Source organism: Muntiacus reevesi, chromosome 4 (genome assembly GCF_963930625.1).
Source record: "Muntiacus reevesi chromosome 4, mMunRee1.1, whole genome shotgun sequence".
Classification (NCBI taxonomy): Eukaryota; Metazoa; Chordata; class Mammalia; order Artiodactyla; family Cervidae; genus Muntiacus; species Muntiacus reevesi.
In genome coordinates, this window is record NC_089252.1 from 171,356,166 (window position 1) to 171,371,031 (window position 14,866).

Here is a 14,866-nt window from a genome sequence, read left to right on the forward strand (position 1 = left end):
AGGCTTTCTTTGGTCTGGCAGTGGATGTGGGGACCCAGTGCAGGTTGGGCCCACGGCCCTCCCGGTGCTGTCGGCCACAGTGCGGAAGGGTTCATGAAGCCATCTCCCAGTCAGTGGGATTCCCTACCAAGGTCCTCCCTGGGAGAGGCCAGCCTACATCCACCATCGGCATCTCCTCCCTGGCCTTCTGCCCACCTCTGAGGTCCCAGCAACTCCCCGACTAATCCTCAAGGGGGCCCGGCTTCTTTCAGGCCGGTGACAAATCACTTTTATACCTGTGCGGCCAGTTTATGTCCTTCTTGACTTACCTTAGATAATAGAAGAATTTAAGAGATGGGTGCCTGTTTTTCCATGGAAACCACCCAGCTTGGCCTTGACTCCTCTTCACCACCTCCCCACACCCCTATTCCCACTCTAGACCACGCGACCTCAACGTTACTGCACGCAGAAAGGAGACATCCAACAGGGCCCTCTGCTGGCCACGTCTCTAGGTGCAGCTTCAAACACGCAAGACTGTCCCCTTGCGCCCCCCTGTGGGTACTAGATGTTTTGCAGGTACTAAACACGCCAGAGACCCTGAGGATGTCTTAGGTGGCGGTGGCTGGTGAACCCGTGTCTCCTGCGTCTCCTGCACTGGCAGGTGTATCCTTTACCACTGAGCCCCCAGGGAAGCCCCAGCCTAGGTTAGGAGTTAAATGGGGTCAGTCTCCCACTGTGCAGCCATGAAATTAAAAGATGCTTACTCCTTGGAAGGAAACTTATGACCAACCTAGATAGCATGTTAAAAAGCAGAGACATCACTTTGTCAACAAAGGTCCGTCTAGTCAAGGCTATAGTTTTTCCAGTGGTCATGTATGGATGTGAGAGTTGGACTGTGAAGAATGCTGAGTGCCTAAGAATTGCTTTTGAACTGTGGTGTTGGAGAAGACTCTTGAGAGTCCCTTGGACTGCAAGGAGATCCAACCAGTCCATCCAAAAGATCAGTCCTGGGGTGTTCACTGGAGGGACTGATGCTGAAGCTGAAACTCCAACACTTTGGCCTCCTGATGCGAAGAGCTGACTCATTTGAAAAGACCCTGATGTTGGGAAAGATTGAGGGCAGGAGGAGAAGGGGATGACAGAGGATGAGATGGCTGGATGGCATCACTGACTTGATGGACATGGGTTTGGGTAGACTCCAGGAGTTGGTGATGGACAGGGAGGCCTGGCGTGCTGCGGTTCATGGGGTCACAAGGAGTTGGACACGACTGAGCAACTGAACTCGCACTGTGCACCTTCATTTCTGCCCTCCCACAGTGCTTTTTGTTTTGAATAATACACATTTATTGAGTGACTGTTAAATGCCAGGCACCAGGCAGTACCAGGGTGGGAGACAGAATAAATGAGAGTCCTTGCCTTGAACAAGCATCTCCTGCTGGAGTGCTGGATTTAGTAGACTGTCTGGGCGGGCTTGGGAAGGACCCAGGTGAGCACAACATCCACCAGGCTGGCTGGCAAGTAGGAGGCTGGCAACCAGAGCAGCTTGGCATCCCAGCCTGGGCTGTAGCGGGTTCTGGGGTGACGGGCGGTTAGGGCATGCTCCACACACCTGCTCACCTTGGCCAGGTCCGGGTCACAAATCACGTTCATGATCCGCTGCTGCACGCTCAGGTCTGCAGCCCAGCACACGGTTGTGATCAGGCCCCTGTCCTGCTCAGCCCGCCCCCGGCTGTGTCTCGTGGGGTTCTCAGTCCCGTCCCCAGTTCGGGCTGTGGGCAGGTTGCCTGTGGCTGGGGTGTTCTCCTATGGCACCCCGTTCTCCCTCACCCCCTCCCTGACTGCCCCGCACGTCTCCTCCCAGCAGGCTGCTGCGGGACTGGCCTTCCCGCACCCTTGTTTCCCCTCATGCCCCTTCGTGGGCCCAGCTACTCACATTTGGCGAGGAAGGCCTCCCCGTAGAGGGCCTGTGTGGCTGGAGGTAGCTGTGCCCAGCAGGCCTGCAGGGTGGCCTCCAAAGTGTCCAGGTTTGTCACAGGGGTTCGGAAGAAGCCAGGTTCCACTATAGAGACCCGCACCCCGAAAGGAGCCACGTCTCGCCTGGAGTGACGGCAGAGGGAGGTTTCTGGGTTCTTGTCTTTATGGGGAGAGGACCTTCAGGGACATGCGTAGGGATGCTGAGATGGGAAAAGGATCAGGATTTCTGACAGGAAGAGACATCCCCACTGCCACGAGATGAGGGGCAAGTGGGCCAGAGGGAAGGCAGAGGTTCATTTGGTTTTGTTTTTTGGCCATGTTGTATCATGCAGGATATTAGTTTCCCAAGCAGGGCTCAAACCCGGGCCCCCTGCAGTCAAAGCAGAGAGTCGCAACCACTGGACCAGGGAAGTCCCAAGAAGGTTTATTTGGGTTTTTCTTCCTTTTGTATTCTCTTCTAGTACCTAGAGCAGGGACCAGCAAACTTCTTAAAGGGCCAGATAGTAAATATTTTCAGCATTGCAGATCTAAATATTATGTAGGTACTTACATTACCGATTATAGTGTAACCATTTAAAAATGCAAAAGCCATTATCAGCTTGCAGGCAGCTGGCTAGAGATCTGGCCCTGGAAGCACAACCTGCCAGCTCCTGAACTGGAAGAACCACGTTCCCCAGATCCCAAAACACGGTCCAAAGTGCTGGATCTTTGCTGGGGAAAAATGAGACTGGTGTTTGCTGGGGGAAAGTGGGAGTACCCAGAACAGACTACCCATGTCCAAGTTGAAAGTGTATTTCTGGGATGCTGATTGGAAAACTGAACGACAGGCATGGGGAGAAAAGTGGACACTGCTGCTATTTGCTGAGTGACGGTGACAGAGGAAGGCTTCCTTCAGAAGGCGGGCTCAGCTTGAGGGAACCAAAGGTCTGTTCCAAATTCAGGCCCTGTTCCGAGGTCCTGCCTCCTTTGTGCGCTCCTGGGACTTTGGAGGTTATTGTTTAAAGACAAGGGGCAGCAGGACATGAGACCAGGCCCTACAGGCGCACGTGCCGCTGCCCCCACCGTTGTGTGGTCTAGGGTGAGTCTGGGTGTTCGTGTGTGTGTGTTAGTTCCTCCGCGTGTCCGACTCTTTGCGACCTCACAGACTGTGGCCCCCCAGGCTTCTCTGTCCATGGAATTCTCCAGGCAAGAATACTGGAGTGGATAGACATTCCCTTCTCCAGGGGATCTTCCCAACCCAGGGATTGAACCTGGGTCTCCTGCATTGCAGGCAGATTCTTTACCATCTGAGCCACCAGGGACGGGTGTTTGCACCTAGCCTTACAGGACTTTAGGGAGAATTCAGTGAGAAAGTGTTATGTAAAGGTGCTCATGGTAAGTAATGGTTACCATTAGTAACAAGACACTAATGAGAGTGGGGTTTTGGGGGCATTTTCCATGTACCAGGCTCTGCTGGAACCTCACACATGCCCTCATTTTACTCACCCATGAGGCAGGCCTCATTGTGATTTAACAGGAGGAACAAACTGGGAAAAAAACAGTGACTAAGGTCACCAAGCTCACATGAGCGAAAGCTGGGGTCTGAACCCAGGAAGTCGAGCCCTAAACTGTCTCTTAGGCCCTAAACTCTCCCGTGCCATGTGGTGGGCTGCTGCTGACCTGCTGGCTGAGCAGGCCCCCCTGAGTTGGAGCGGAGCCCCTGCCCGCTCACCTCAGGCTGTCAGAGAAGGCCTCCAGGCCGAATTTTGAGACGCAGTAGCCCCCTCCGCTGGCGGCCAGGCGGCCCAGGACGCTGCTGACGTTGACCACTCGGCCCCGGGCCCGCAGCAGCAGAGGCAGCAGGGCGAAGGTGACCCCGATGGGGCCCAGCGTGTTCACATTCAGCACCCGCTGGAAGTCCTCCCGCGTCTGCCACGGGGTGGGCCCAATGATGCCAGCCACACCAGCGTTGTTCACCAGACCAAAAAGCCCTGTGGGGGCACGGAGGCGTGGGGTCGGGGAGGCGTTCCCATGGCCCCTCTCCTTCCCGGGAGGCTCAGCCCTGCTACCCCCAACAAAGTCCTTCTGGGGTGTGTGCACACCTCTCACGCCTGTCCCGGGGCCCCTGCCACACTCACCTGCTTCCCCAGCGTGCGTTTCCACCCACTTGGCTGCCTGCCGGACGCTCTGGGGATCCGTGACATCCAGCAGGGTGGTGTGGAGGCGGGAGGAGGCGACCCGCTGGAGGTCCTCCGCCCCCGAGGGTGTCAGGCAGCTGGCCAGGACTCGGAAGCCTCTCTGGTCCAGCCTCAGAGCAACGAGCCGCCCGAAGCCCGAGTCGCAGCCGGTGATGAAGATGAAAGCGTCGCTGGCCGGCAGGCACTGCCGGTCCCTGAGCAGCCACAGCGCGGCCCAGAGCAGGACCACCAGCAGCAGAGGCAGCCACATGGCCAGGGCCCCGGCGACCTGCAGGCGGCAGCCCAGGCGGGGCAGGGGGACGTGTCTGGCTGACGCTGGCCCGCCAGCCCTCTCTCCTCAGATCCCTGCCTAGCTGGAAGTCTCTGGTTTGAGCAAATTGACAAATTACCTGCTTGGCAGATAACCTGCAGACAAACTGTGGTTCTAAGTGAAGTGAAGGTCTGGGCAGACCCTGTGTCTCTGGGCAGCTGAACTGAAAGGCGAGCTGGGTCCTGTGCGCAGACCGGCTGCATGGGAGCAGAGGGGTCTTGTCTGTTGTCACCTCTTAGCCCCTACTAAGCCAGCGGAGCCCTGGTTTTGGAAACACGTAAGGGGCCCCTGCACTCTAGTCTTGGAGGCTCCAAACTCACTGTGTGAGGCTGAGCGTGCCCTGTGGCTCTGAACTTGCTTTCTCATCTACCATGTAGGCGAACACCCAGCATGCCCACCTGGGAGCCGCGGAGGATCAGAGGGGGTCAAGTGTGAGGGAACACGAGAGAAGCTCCAGGCTGTGAGCTATCAGTATCACGAGTCTCCTCGTGGCCGCTCCCACCCCTCCCCCAGTACCCTGCTTACCTCCTGGGGGAAAGCTGCTGGCAGCCACTACAGCACCTGAGGCTGCTCCTTTGGTTTTGCCTGAGACACTTGTGGTCCAGGTCTTCCCAGGCTCCCACACTAGCTACAGCTAAGGCCAAAGTCCGTGGCGGGCGGACTGGGTGCCAGAAGTATTAAGTGCACGTGGGGCTGGCGGGGGTGAGGGAGGAGGAGCCAGGGGAGCCGGGCCTGCGGGCTGAAGCCAGGACTTGGCACCAGCCAGCAGCGCCCAGCTCCCCCCGGGATCAGTCCTCTCTAGTGGGTCTTCCTGGCTCCCTCTGTCATGGATTCTTAAGACGAGGGTATCTGTCCAGGATGGCAGCTGCCCCCCTCTGTCGGTAACCTTGGATCTGTCAGTCCGCCCCCTCCCTGCCCTGAAGTGCTCCCACACCCAAGAGTTAATCTCCCACCTGGTCCAGACTCATGACACTGCTTAGCACCAGGCTGGGAGAGGCCGTGAGCACGCGGAGAGGCAGAGAGCCAGAGCTGGACCAGGCCTGCTCCCCGTCTCATTTCTCCTCTGCCAGAAACGGAAGTCCTGGGTTGGGAGGCTTGGGATGGGGCCCCCTGGCCTTCCCTGGGGAGGGGTGGGGAATGCCCACCGTCTGCTTACCTGGAAGGTACCTGCTTCAGGTACCAGGCCCGAGGAGGAGAAGAGACTTGAGACTGTTAGAGGAAGCTAGTCCCTGTCCCTACCCGAAAGAGACACCCAAAAGGTAGCGTCTCTTAAGAGGAAGAGCCTTTGACTCTTCCATCTCCGCCCCCCACACTAAGCTAGTAGTTCCTTGAGACAAACACAGAGAAACAGAGGCTTGTGTTTTATTCAGGGGCCATCAGCCTCCCTCCTGCCCGCCTGGGGCAAGCAGGAGGAGTGGGGAAAGCGGGGGCAGCTGGGCTAGGAGGGGGCCGACTGCAGCTGCCCCTTGTAGACGTATTCCAGCGCCGTGGCAATGGTGCGCATGTCCAGCTCGATGCTCCGAGCCCAGTTCTCCACATCCCCGATTTCCTGGAAGGGAGCCCAGGAGTCAGGGTGCGTGGGGTGTGGCTCCAGGGGCTGGATGGGGGCACATTCCATCCATCCCCTAGAAAGGCCTTTGCTTGAACTCACCAGCTGCTTTTACCTCTTCCTCTAACTTCCGTGGCACTGAAGCCATAGACTTCTGGGCTTTCTGGGACTATCCCCACTTCCTTCTTAACCCCAGGCCAGAGGGGAGCCCCTGAGGGCGCAGTCAGTGGGGTCACAGGATGAGGCTGGTGAGGCAGGCAGTGTGGCTTACCTTGAGTGCCTGGTTGAAGTTCTCCACCATCCCAATCCACTGGCCTGTCTGCTTGGCAAACTGGGCTGCCTGGACCTGCAGGGTCTTCACCTCATGGTCGAGCTTCCTCTGGTTCATGTAGGCCTGGGCCACGCTAGAGGTTGGAGGAGGCGGGAGGCCATCTCACCCACCTGGTGGGGAGTGGTCTCCAGGACTAACATCCCAGGGCTGCAGTGGCAGGCTGCTCAGGAGTCAGGCTGGAGAGAACCTTGGGATTTTGGCCATTCCTGGATGTAAGGCAAGTGACTACGAGTGCACGCAAGTGAGCCCAGTCCCTTCCACTCCCAGGATTCCCAGGAGAGCTAACTAGATACAGACCACTTCCTGCCTCGAAAGGAGCTCCCAAGGCTGGGGGAGAGAAGGGAGGGTGCACGTGGTCGGCGGGGTGGAGGGGGTACCACTGGGGAAGGAGCTGGGAGGGAGAAGGGGCCATGGGGAGGCTGGGAAAATCCAGCAGCAGGGACACATCTGGCAATGATTGGGAGGCCAGGGATCCGTGCAAGAAGTTGGGAAGGGAAATCGGGCCCCTCCCTGAGCCCAGGGTGGGATGCGAGAGCAACCCCCTCCCCGGGAACGTAGGGTCAAGAGAAGACGTCCCTAGGGCTGCTTCCTGGCTCTGTCTCTCTCCCAGTCCTCCTTTCGCCCACACAGATGAACGAACACACACACGCGCTCGCTGTCTTCCTTCTGCTCTAGGCAATAGTCTTTCTTTTCTCCTCAATCACGGTTCGATGCAGTTCCATTACTGCCACGAGGCTGGTATCCTCAGTCCTCTGCCCACTCACCCCCACCCTCGCAATAATTGTGCAACAATTGTTCTCCTTAATTGGTTGATGAATCTTTCATTCTCCACCCCAAAGCTCTAGGTCAGCTGGGAGACTCCACATCCGGTGCCCCCCGCCACTGGAATCTGTGGGGGCTGGAGGGGGACAAGGGGGTTGTGGGGCGGGCGGGGGGTGGGTTCGAGAGAGTGGGAAGGACACCTGACAGGCACTGAGACAGACTGAGCCTTTGTTTTCCTCTCCCGGGAATGAGAGGAGCTGTGGGCAGCAACACAAAAGGCTTTCTAATCTGGCTTTGGCTTAGCTGCCCTCTAAGCTGGACATAGGGTGGCCCCAAGCAAAGCAAGTGAAGCGGGAGAAGCCGGGGCCAACCTCACAGCAGAGCCCAGGAGGCGCCGGCCCTGCCCCTTCTCTTTGGAAGACAGCTGGGTCACAGCGCGGGGTGTTACAGGAGCTGAAACAGTAATCGCAGGGGGCTCCCAGTGCTTCCAGTTTCCCCTGGGAGCTCCTGAAATCCCCATGTTTCCCACTGAGCTTCTGCTTTCTCTCATTCACTCTGAGTGGAGGGGGAGAACTGGAGGGGGGATCAGAGGTCGCAACCACAGCCTTCTCTTCCCCTAATCTGCCCGAGATGAGCAATGAAGATGATCGTCCCTGCCTGCTCATCTGGGTGACTCAGTCTCTGAATTCACCACCAAGCTATGCCAGTTGCCCTGGGTAGAAGGGATCACACTGCCTCCTTTCTCCCAACAGATGGCTTGGCTATCAAATCACCATCTCTGCACTTTTCTGGGTCACTTAGGATCAAGAGACAATGTTGGCTACTCCTTCCCATGTATCTGGTCATTACTGGCATCCTTACTTAGGATGGGAGCAAGAGGTGGTCTCTGGAGACCCGGAAGGATGGGGGAGTGTCAGCCTGGCTCTGCGGTGGCTCCTGGCATAGGTTCTGCCCTCACCCTCACCAGCTGTGTCATCTCTTTCCTGCTAGTTGCTCTGCAGACTTGCCAGAGGGTGGGATGTGCAGAAGGAGAGGGTGGGAAGCTGTGGGGAAGGATGGTGCTCTCCCTCCCACTGGAAGTGACAGCTGGACTTGGAGGGGTGAAGGGACATGGCCAGATGGCATCAAGTCGTGAGCGCCAGGGAGGTTATTGTTGGGAAGGGGAAATCTGGCTGCTTCTCCACCGGCCACAGCTGCTCCCCCTGCCCAATGTTAGGGGTCAGAGCTGACTCAAGACTCTCTCCACAGAAGTTAAGCTGGGTGGGGGAGGGTAGGGGAATGAGAGGAGCAGCCTGAGGGCTAGGCCAGTGCCTACACTTGGGTGGAGGGGTGTTCCTGTTGATGGGAAGAGGTTCATACCCCACATTGAGGTGATCGACCAAAGCTTCTGTCAGGCAGGTCGCTGCAGTGATGGCCTCCCGCCGTCTCTTCTCTGGGTGGAGGGGGGAAAGGGATTAGACAGGAGACTTGGTTTTTTGAGGAGTGATGCTTAAGGTTCCCCACCCATTCATTACTATTCTGCTAGCTATGGGAACACCTGAAGTCATTCCAGAGTGCCAGGGCTGACAGGGCCTTGCAAAACCTAAAACAAGCCCTTTCATTTTCGAGGTGAGGAAACTGGTGGCCTGAGAGGTGAAGCGATTGGCCCAGGGACGCTGAGTCCTTGGCAGCGACCAGGACTCCAGACTCTCGGGCACACTTCCCCCACTGGTCCGGCCTAAAGATTGGCAAGTCGGGGGTCCCCAGCCTAGATTCAGGACACAAGGGCCCCATCCCCATTTCGGCAGTTTCAGGCCTCCGGGAACCCCAGTCCTGTCGGGTCCTCAGCGCCCTCCTCTCTTCGGGAGGTTTCCGTCCCACTTCCGGGACGAGCGGCTCCCTGGACCAATCGGCGCAGCGCTCCGCGGGCAGGGGGCGGGGCTGGGATGCAGCGGACGGGGCGCTGGGGGCGTGGCCTAGGGGGACGCTAATGCTGCTGAAGGGACCCGGGCCGTCGGCGGGGGCCGGAACCGCCCCCCACCAAAGCGCCGGACATTTCCTCCCCCCAGCCCGCGCCCTTCCCCGGAGCCGGGCCGTTACTCGAGATCCAGGCTCCGGGCGGAGGCCGCGGAGGGAGAGAAAACGGCGGGCTGGGCGTGCGGCTCACCCTGCAGCTCTTTGCGTTCGCTCTGCTTGGCCTGGTGTTCTCTCAGCAGGCGGGACAGCATGGTCGCGGCGCGCTGGGGCAGGGCGTGCCCGGCCCGCCTCCGGCTCGCGGAACTGGACTCGCCGCTCGGCTCCCGCGGGGCCGGGGTCACGTGGCCGCAATGTCACGTGAGGCCCGGAACCGCCCTCCTCCTGAGAGCTGGGGTGGTCGGTGGTCAGATCTTGGCTGGGAAGGGAGGTGATGGTCGGGGCAGGTGAGCTCTTGTCTTTACTGGGAACTCTCTTTGGTCAGTGTGGGAAGACGTTTTCTTCAGTACTCAGATTGCAGAACAGTTTAAAATCTCTGGATCGCAGGATCCTGGGAGGGTTGTTGTTGCCAGGCTGTCTATCGTGGCTCGGTTGTTGCGGGAGCAGAGGTTCCCAGGGCTCATTGAAATTCTTTTCCTTCCCTGGCCTTTTCCTCCTGGCAGCTCTGGCCGGTTCTCAGTGAGTCCTCAGCTCCTCCCTCTAGAGGGGGAACGCTGCCCTCTCTCTTCTCACCACCCCGCCAGAGCCCCTCAGCCATTTAGGCATTTCCAGCGGCCTCCTAGCGAGCTTTGCTAATTTGGCTGGCTATGTGTGGTGAATGTGCCATTCCATCTCTGTCCTTTTGTGGTCAGGGAATGCGAACCCATTTATTTCAGTCTTACCAGCAGAACAAGCGTGCTGCCAAAGTAGAAGGTAAATTATGTAACACCTCTCTGAACTAAAGAAGTGTTTCTGGGATTAACCCCAACAAGGAAAAATTATAAACATCACCACCATGTGCTTGCTGTTGCAGCATTCTTTCTTGGTGCACCGTGCACCGACATGCTGGGTGGCTTTGGGCAAGTTGCGTATCCATTCTGGATGTTGGTTTTCTCCTTAGTAAAATTAGAAGATTGGATTAAATCAGTGGTTCTCAGCCTTAGCTAAACATTGGACTCAGTTGGGGAAGTCTTAAAAAAAAACATGCCTTGGTTCGTGATCAATCTCTGAGCATGGAGGCCTGGTACAAGTATTTTTTAAAAAGTGGTTCAGGTGATTGTACTGTGCCCCCAGGGTTGGGAACCACTGCACTAAACCATCTAAAGCTGTTTGCAAAACTTTGGTATTCTCTCACTTCAGTTACGTGGTTGAAAACTGACTTCATTATATGTACTTGCAGGGGGAGGAGAAATGGATGCTGATTGATTTAGAATAGAACATTCTTGAATTTCTGAGTCAGAGGTGAAGATTACTGATCAGTTCATTCAACTCTTTGCAGAACAGCATCTTAAATCCAGGGGGCTGCCCAGCTGTCAAAGGATTAGTGAGTGAAATGGTTAAGTGGCAGCAGAAAGCAGAACATTAAGTGCCAAAATAAAAACTCTGAATAAAAAGTGTTCGTCACGGGGACTTCCCTGGTGGTCCCACGCTCCCAATGCAGGGGTCCCTGGGTTCGATCCCTGGTTGGGGAACTAGATCCCTCATGCCACAACTAAAACCCGATGCAGCCAAATAAATATTTAAAAAAAAGTGTTGGATATTGTGTTTGTGTGTCTGTGCTTATTATATGGGTACTTCTTTAACAACATCTCCTGAGTACTTAATACCATGTGTGAATCACCCTACATGTATTATTTCATTTAATTCTGAGAATAGTCATGTGAAGTATAATAGTGTGCAGATGAAGAATCTGTGGTTTAGAGCAGTGCAGTGATAGAGTTCATAAGCAGTCGAGCGAGGATACAGAGCCGGGTTATCTGATGCCAGAGCTTGAGTGTGACCACTGTACTATACTGCAGAAACCATAGAAGAGACCCCAGCCGGGGGGAGGCCCAGAGCACTTTGTGGGATAGCTCCCTCTTGTCACTATGCCTCTCTATGCCTGTGGAGCATCAGTTGAAGGGAATACCAGCAGGGGAGGGATGTTTGGGAAAAGGCTCCACTCGAGAGAGGAGCCGATCAATAGAAGCGGGCAGAATGAGAGCACTGCAGGGCAGCCTTGCCCGTCCTCCCCCTTTCTGGCTTTCGCTTCCAACTGCAGTGAGCAAGCAAGTTGGAGGCAGACTGGAAGATGCCCAGTGCCTCACTCCCAACGCTGGGAGAGAAAAGCAGAGGTTGGAAGGGGTGGCAGAGAATGGTGACAAGTGGACCCGTGAAACAGCGGGCAGGCCTGTTGGGGGTTTCAGCGGTGCGCCTATAATTTAAGATTAGGATGACTCATGGTGAGTGCCAGGCCCATCCCGTGTTACCCTCACCCCCTTGGCACAACTGCCTGGCATTTTCACAATCGGTATAGAGACCGCCAGGGCTCTGCGGACATCAGCCCCACCCTCCTTTCCCACACACTGGTTGCTCCTGTGCCCTAGAGCTGAGCAGAGGACATGGGTACCTGTATCTGGGGACTCCAGCTGGTCTCTCCAGGTTCTTCCTCCACCCACTCTTTTTCTGGGCCCCCGTGGCTCACTGTCTAACCCCAGTGTCTACTGTTGTTGAAACTCAGCTCCACCTGCCTTTGGTGGAGATGGACACAGGCTGCATGCACAGTAGGAAAATGACTCTTGAAATCTGAAATCTCTTTCTGACCACCTCTACTTACACTTTCCCACCCAGATTATTTTTCCTCTTAGAATCAGTGAATGCGCCCCCATACTCCTTTTGCCCACTCATTTCTCTGTTCTTCTGAAGCCTCTCTTTCAGAGTTTGCTTTAATTAGCAAGCTTCTGGCTGACTGGCTGGGCCAAGTCTTAGGGCCGGAAGCTGCTGAGTTGTTAGGGCTTGGGTGGGGACTGAGGCAGGACATGGTGTGAGTGGAGAAGGCTTCTCATACTGGGAAATCTGGCTGGGCTTCAAGAGGGGGCCGTTGGTGGTGTGGCTGGGTTCCAAATGTTGGCCTGGGGCCAGGACTCAGAGAAAACGGGCCCGGTCTAAACGGCTCACTGTGGGAAGTGATCTCCCAGTCATCCTTCTCCCCAAGACACAAGGGGTTTCCCTGGGATCTTCAAAGACCAGAGCAGTCAAGGCATTTCCCCACTGACTGCCCTCAATCACATGCATAGCCTTTCTCTCCCAGCCACTCCCATAGTTTGAACTTTGGCTACAGGCGGAATTCAGAGGCCAGCAGAAGGATTCCAGTGCTGCAGAGGTGGGTGGGGTGAGAAAGTCCTCCCGTTGTCTATGCTGTGGAGGAAGAGGCTGACCCCGGGACATATGGTCCAAGGCTCTGTTGCCAGATGAGGTGGAGGGAGATGTTAACCCTGCAGTGTGTGTTCTGGAAGTGTCTGCTGCTCATCTAGAGAGGGCAGCTGGGCAGTGTGTGGTCTGGGGGAGCTGAAAAATAGGGAGCCCAGATGGAGGGGAAGGGGGCTCTTAGAGGGGGGAGGGGCTGGCAGAAAAGGGCAAGAGTCTTTGCTGGGTCTGGACATTTATAAATGTTTAAAAATGTTTTGAAATTATTTTGAAATAGTTGCAGACTCAGAGGAAACTGCAAAAAATAGTACGTGAAATCCTGTGCATCCTTCACCCAGCTTCCATCCGAGGTGACACCTTATATAACTGTAGCACAATATCCCAACCAAGACTCTGACATAGATATTATACAGTTAACTAGGCTATAAGCCTATTCAATTTTCCCCAGTTTTTTTTAACATGCATTCATCTATAATTCTACGTAATTTTATCCCACAGATGGATTCAGCAGCCACCACCAAAATCGAGTTACAGAGCTCTCCACCGCCATGAGGGAACTTCTTGTGCTGCCCTTTCACACTCACGCCCCCGAGTCCCCGTCCCTGTCCCCTGGAAGCCACCTGTTCTTCATCTCCACAGGTTTTCGTTTTGAGAATGTCATGTGAGTGGAATCATACAGCATCAGCGTTAGTTTTAATTTAATGAATTCCTGAACTCCGAATTCAAATACGAAGGTTCTCTGGCGGATTGTTTATTTGAATGTTAAGCTCCTTCTGTTCTCTGGGTTCCTCCAGCTTCTTCATTCCCTCCTCAATCTGCAGTGCTGCTCTCCACTCCAAATCTGGCCTCATTTCTCGTTTAGGGAAAATCTACACGTCTAAATTTACTAGGCTGGTCTGGGACTCTTGCATGTTCCCCGCCCTCCCTTGCCCCACTATTTATAGCCAGGCTAATTTTGGGTGGCCTCTCTCTCTCTTTTCTTTCTTTCTCCCTCCTCCTGTGGCGGGTGAGGTGACTTCTCAAATATTTGGGCAGAGGAGGTCAGAAGCAGATTCTTGGCATCTGATCTCAACCTCGGATTTAGCAGGAATCAGCGGACTAGAGATGGAGGGAGGCAGGAGCTGCAGGTGGACAGACGGAGGCACTTGGGGCTCTAAAGGCATTTTTTAAAAACTTCTATTTATTTTTAATCAATTTATTATTTTTTTAATCAATTTATTTTTAATTGAAGGATAAATGCTTACAGAATTGTGTTGGTTTCTGCCAAACATCAGCCTGAATCAGCCGTAGGTATACCTTTGTCCGCTTCCTCTGATCCTCCCTCCCGCCCTCTAGGTTGTTACAGAGCCCTGGTTTGAGTTCTCTCAGTCATACAACAAACTCCCACTGGCTATCTATTTTGCATATGGTAATGTAAGTTTCCCTGTTACTCTCTCTATATCCCACCCTCTCCTTCCCCCCACCCCCGCCCCTCTAAAGGCATTTTGACCCCAGTTGGATGATATTTGGGCTGAGAGTCAGGAGTCTGGGTTCCATCCTGATTTTAATCCTTTGCATTCTCCCATCAGCTCTTCTCCAGTGTCAGGGCTCTGAGATAGAAAAGGGGTGCAGAGGGCATGTCTGGGGGATGATAAAAGTAGGATCTCAGGGCCAGCCTGCTGCGTTACCTGGAGAGCGCCTGCTTAGAGGTGTGCTACTTCCCTGGAGGGGATAGACACAGTGAAGTGTCGCCAAAATGGGGGCACAAACTTTCAGATGTTGGTAACTCACCCAGGGCAAGGACTGCCACTGGGCAGCAGAGTGAGAGCTTAGTAAACATTAACTTTTTTAAAGTATAATCCTGGAAAAAGAAGTAAGAGAGAAAACGGACACTTGGGAAGAGGAATTAGGGAGAACATGTGTTGGAGCTTTTAGGACAAAGCGGGAGAAGAGAGACTCTTGAGAATATGACAGTGTTTGAGGGGCAGAGGAAACGTTAGAGACACTGAGAAGCAATCTGGTAGGATTCCAATGGACAGAGACAAGAAGGGTAAAGATGGAGTTTCGAATGAGCCAAAACCAGAGCGTGAGAGAGGGAGGAGAGAAAGATGGACATATGGGTGTACCCAAGACCAGCACCCCGTGAGAGGGACCTAGGGAGGGGAGGTGGGAGTCAGTGCTGTTCCAGTTGTGCCAAATTATTCCCTATCTCTCTTCTTGGCCCCACTTCTGGATTGGAGTTATAAATAGCAGAGCTGGAAAATGTCCTCTCCCTTTGCCTTTGTCTCAGCCTGGGGGGAAGGGAGAGACAGAGGCTCGGCTTGTGAGTCCTTGTGGACATCCCTGGGAAGCCCCACCTCGATCCTGGGAGGGCCAGTCCAGGATGCTGCCCCTCCAGCCCCTTCCTCTTTGGAGGGTAGGAAATGTACAGTTCTGGGAAGGATCTGGAGGGTGGAGACATCGTTCCC

General features: G+C 55.0%; 2 protein-coding genes across 2 annotated transcripts; both read right to left on the minus strand.

The window, feature by feature from the left end:
• Positions 1 to 745: 745 nt before the first annotated feature.
• On the minus strand, positions 746 to 5,648 carry RDH5 (retinol dehydrogenase 5). Its single transcript, XM_065934977.1, has 5 exons — positions 4,966 to 5,648; positions 4,071 to 4,398; positions 3,665 to 3,923; positions 1,913 to 2,076; positions 746 to 1,652 (listed from the first exon to the last, which is right to left on the minus strand). The coding sequence occupies exons 2-5, from the start codon at positions 4,378 to 4,380 to the stop codon at positions 1,429 to 1,431; spliced, it is 957 nt and encodes a 318-aa protein (XP_065791049.1). The 5' UTR covers positions 4,381 to 4,398; positions 4,966 to 5,648; the 3' UTR covers positions 746 to 1,428.
• A 138-nt stretch (positions 5,649 to 5,786) lies between these two features.
• Positions 5,787 to 9,392, minus strand: BLOC1S1 (biogenesis of lysosomal organelles complex 1 subunit 1). The gene is made up of 4 exons (XM_065934981.1): positions 9,229 to 9,392; positions 8,442 to 8,514; positions 6,261 to 6,393; positions 5,787 to 5,989 (listed from the first exon to the last, which is right to left on the minus strand). The coding sequence occupies exons 1-4, from the start codon at positions 9,287 to 9,289 to the stop codon at positions 5,879 to 5,881; spliced, it is 378 nt and encodes a 125-aa protein (XP_065791053.1). The 5' UTR covers positions 9,290 to 9,392; the 3' UTR covers positions 5,787 to 5,878.
• Between the last annotated feature and the right edge of the window lie 5,474 nt (positions 9,393 to 14,866).

Bases quoted from the DNA above. Each gene is read 5' to 3' on its own strand.
- RDH5 (XM_065934977.1), bottom strand. From the start codon at position 4,380: ATGTGGCTGCCTCTGCTGCTGGTGGTCCTGCTCTGGGCCGCGCTGTGG. The intron at 3,924-4,070 runs GTGAGTGTGGCA...GTGCCCCCACAG, and splicing joins AACGCACGCTGGGGAAGCAG to GGCTTTTTGGTCTGGTGAAC. The intron at 1,653-1,912 runs GTGAGTAGCTGG...GCTGGGCTGCAG, and splicing joins GGAGGCCTTCCTCGCCAAAT to ACCTGAGCGTGCAGCAGCGG.
- BLOC1S1 (XM_065934981.1), bottom strand. From the start codon at position 9,289: ATGCTGTCCCGCCTGCTGAGAGAACACCAGGCCAAGCAGAGCGAACGC. The intron at 8,515-9,228 runs GTGAGCCGCACG...CCCTCCACCCAG, and splicing joins CGAACGCAAAGAGCTGCAGG to AGAAGAGACGGCGGGAGGCC. The intron at 5,990-6,260 runs GTAAGCCACACT...GCTCCCTTCCAG, and splicing joins ACTTCAACCAGGCACTCAAG to GAAATCGGGGATGTGGAGAA.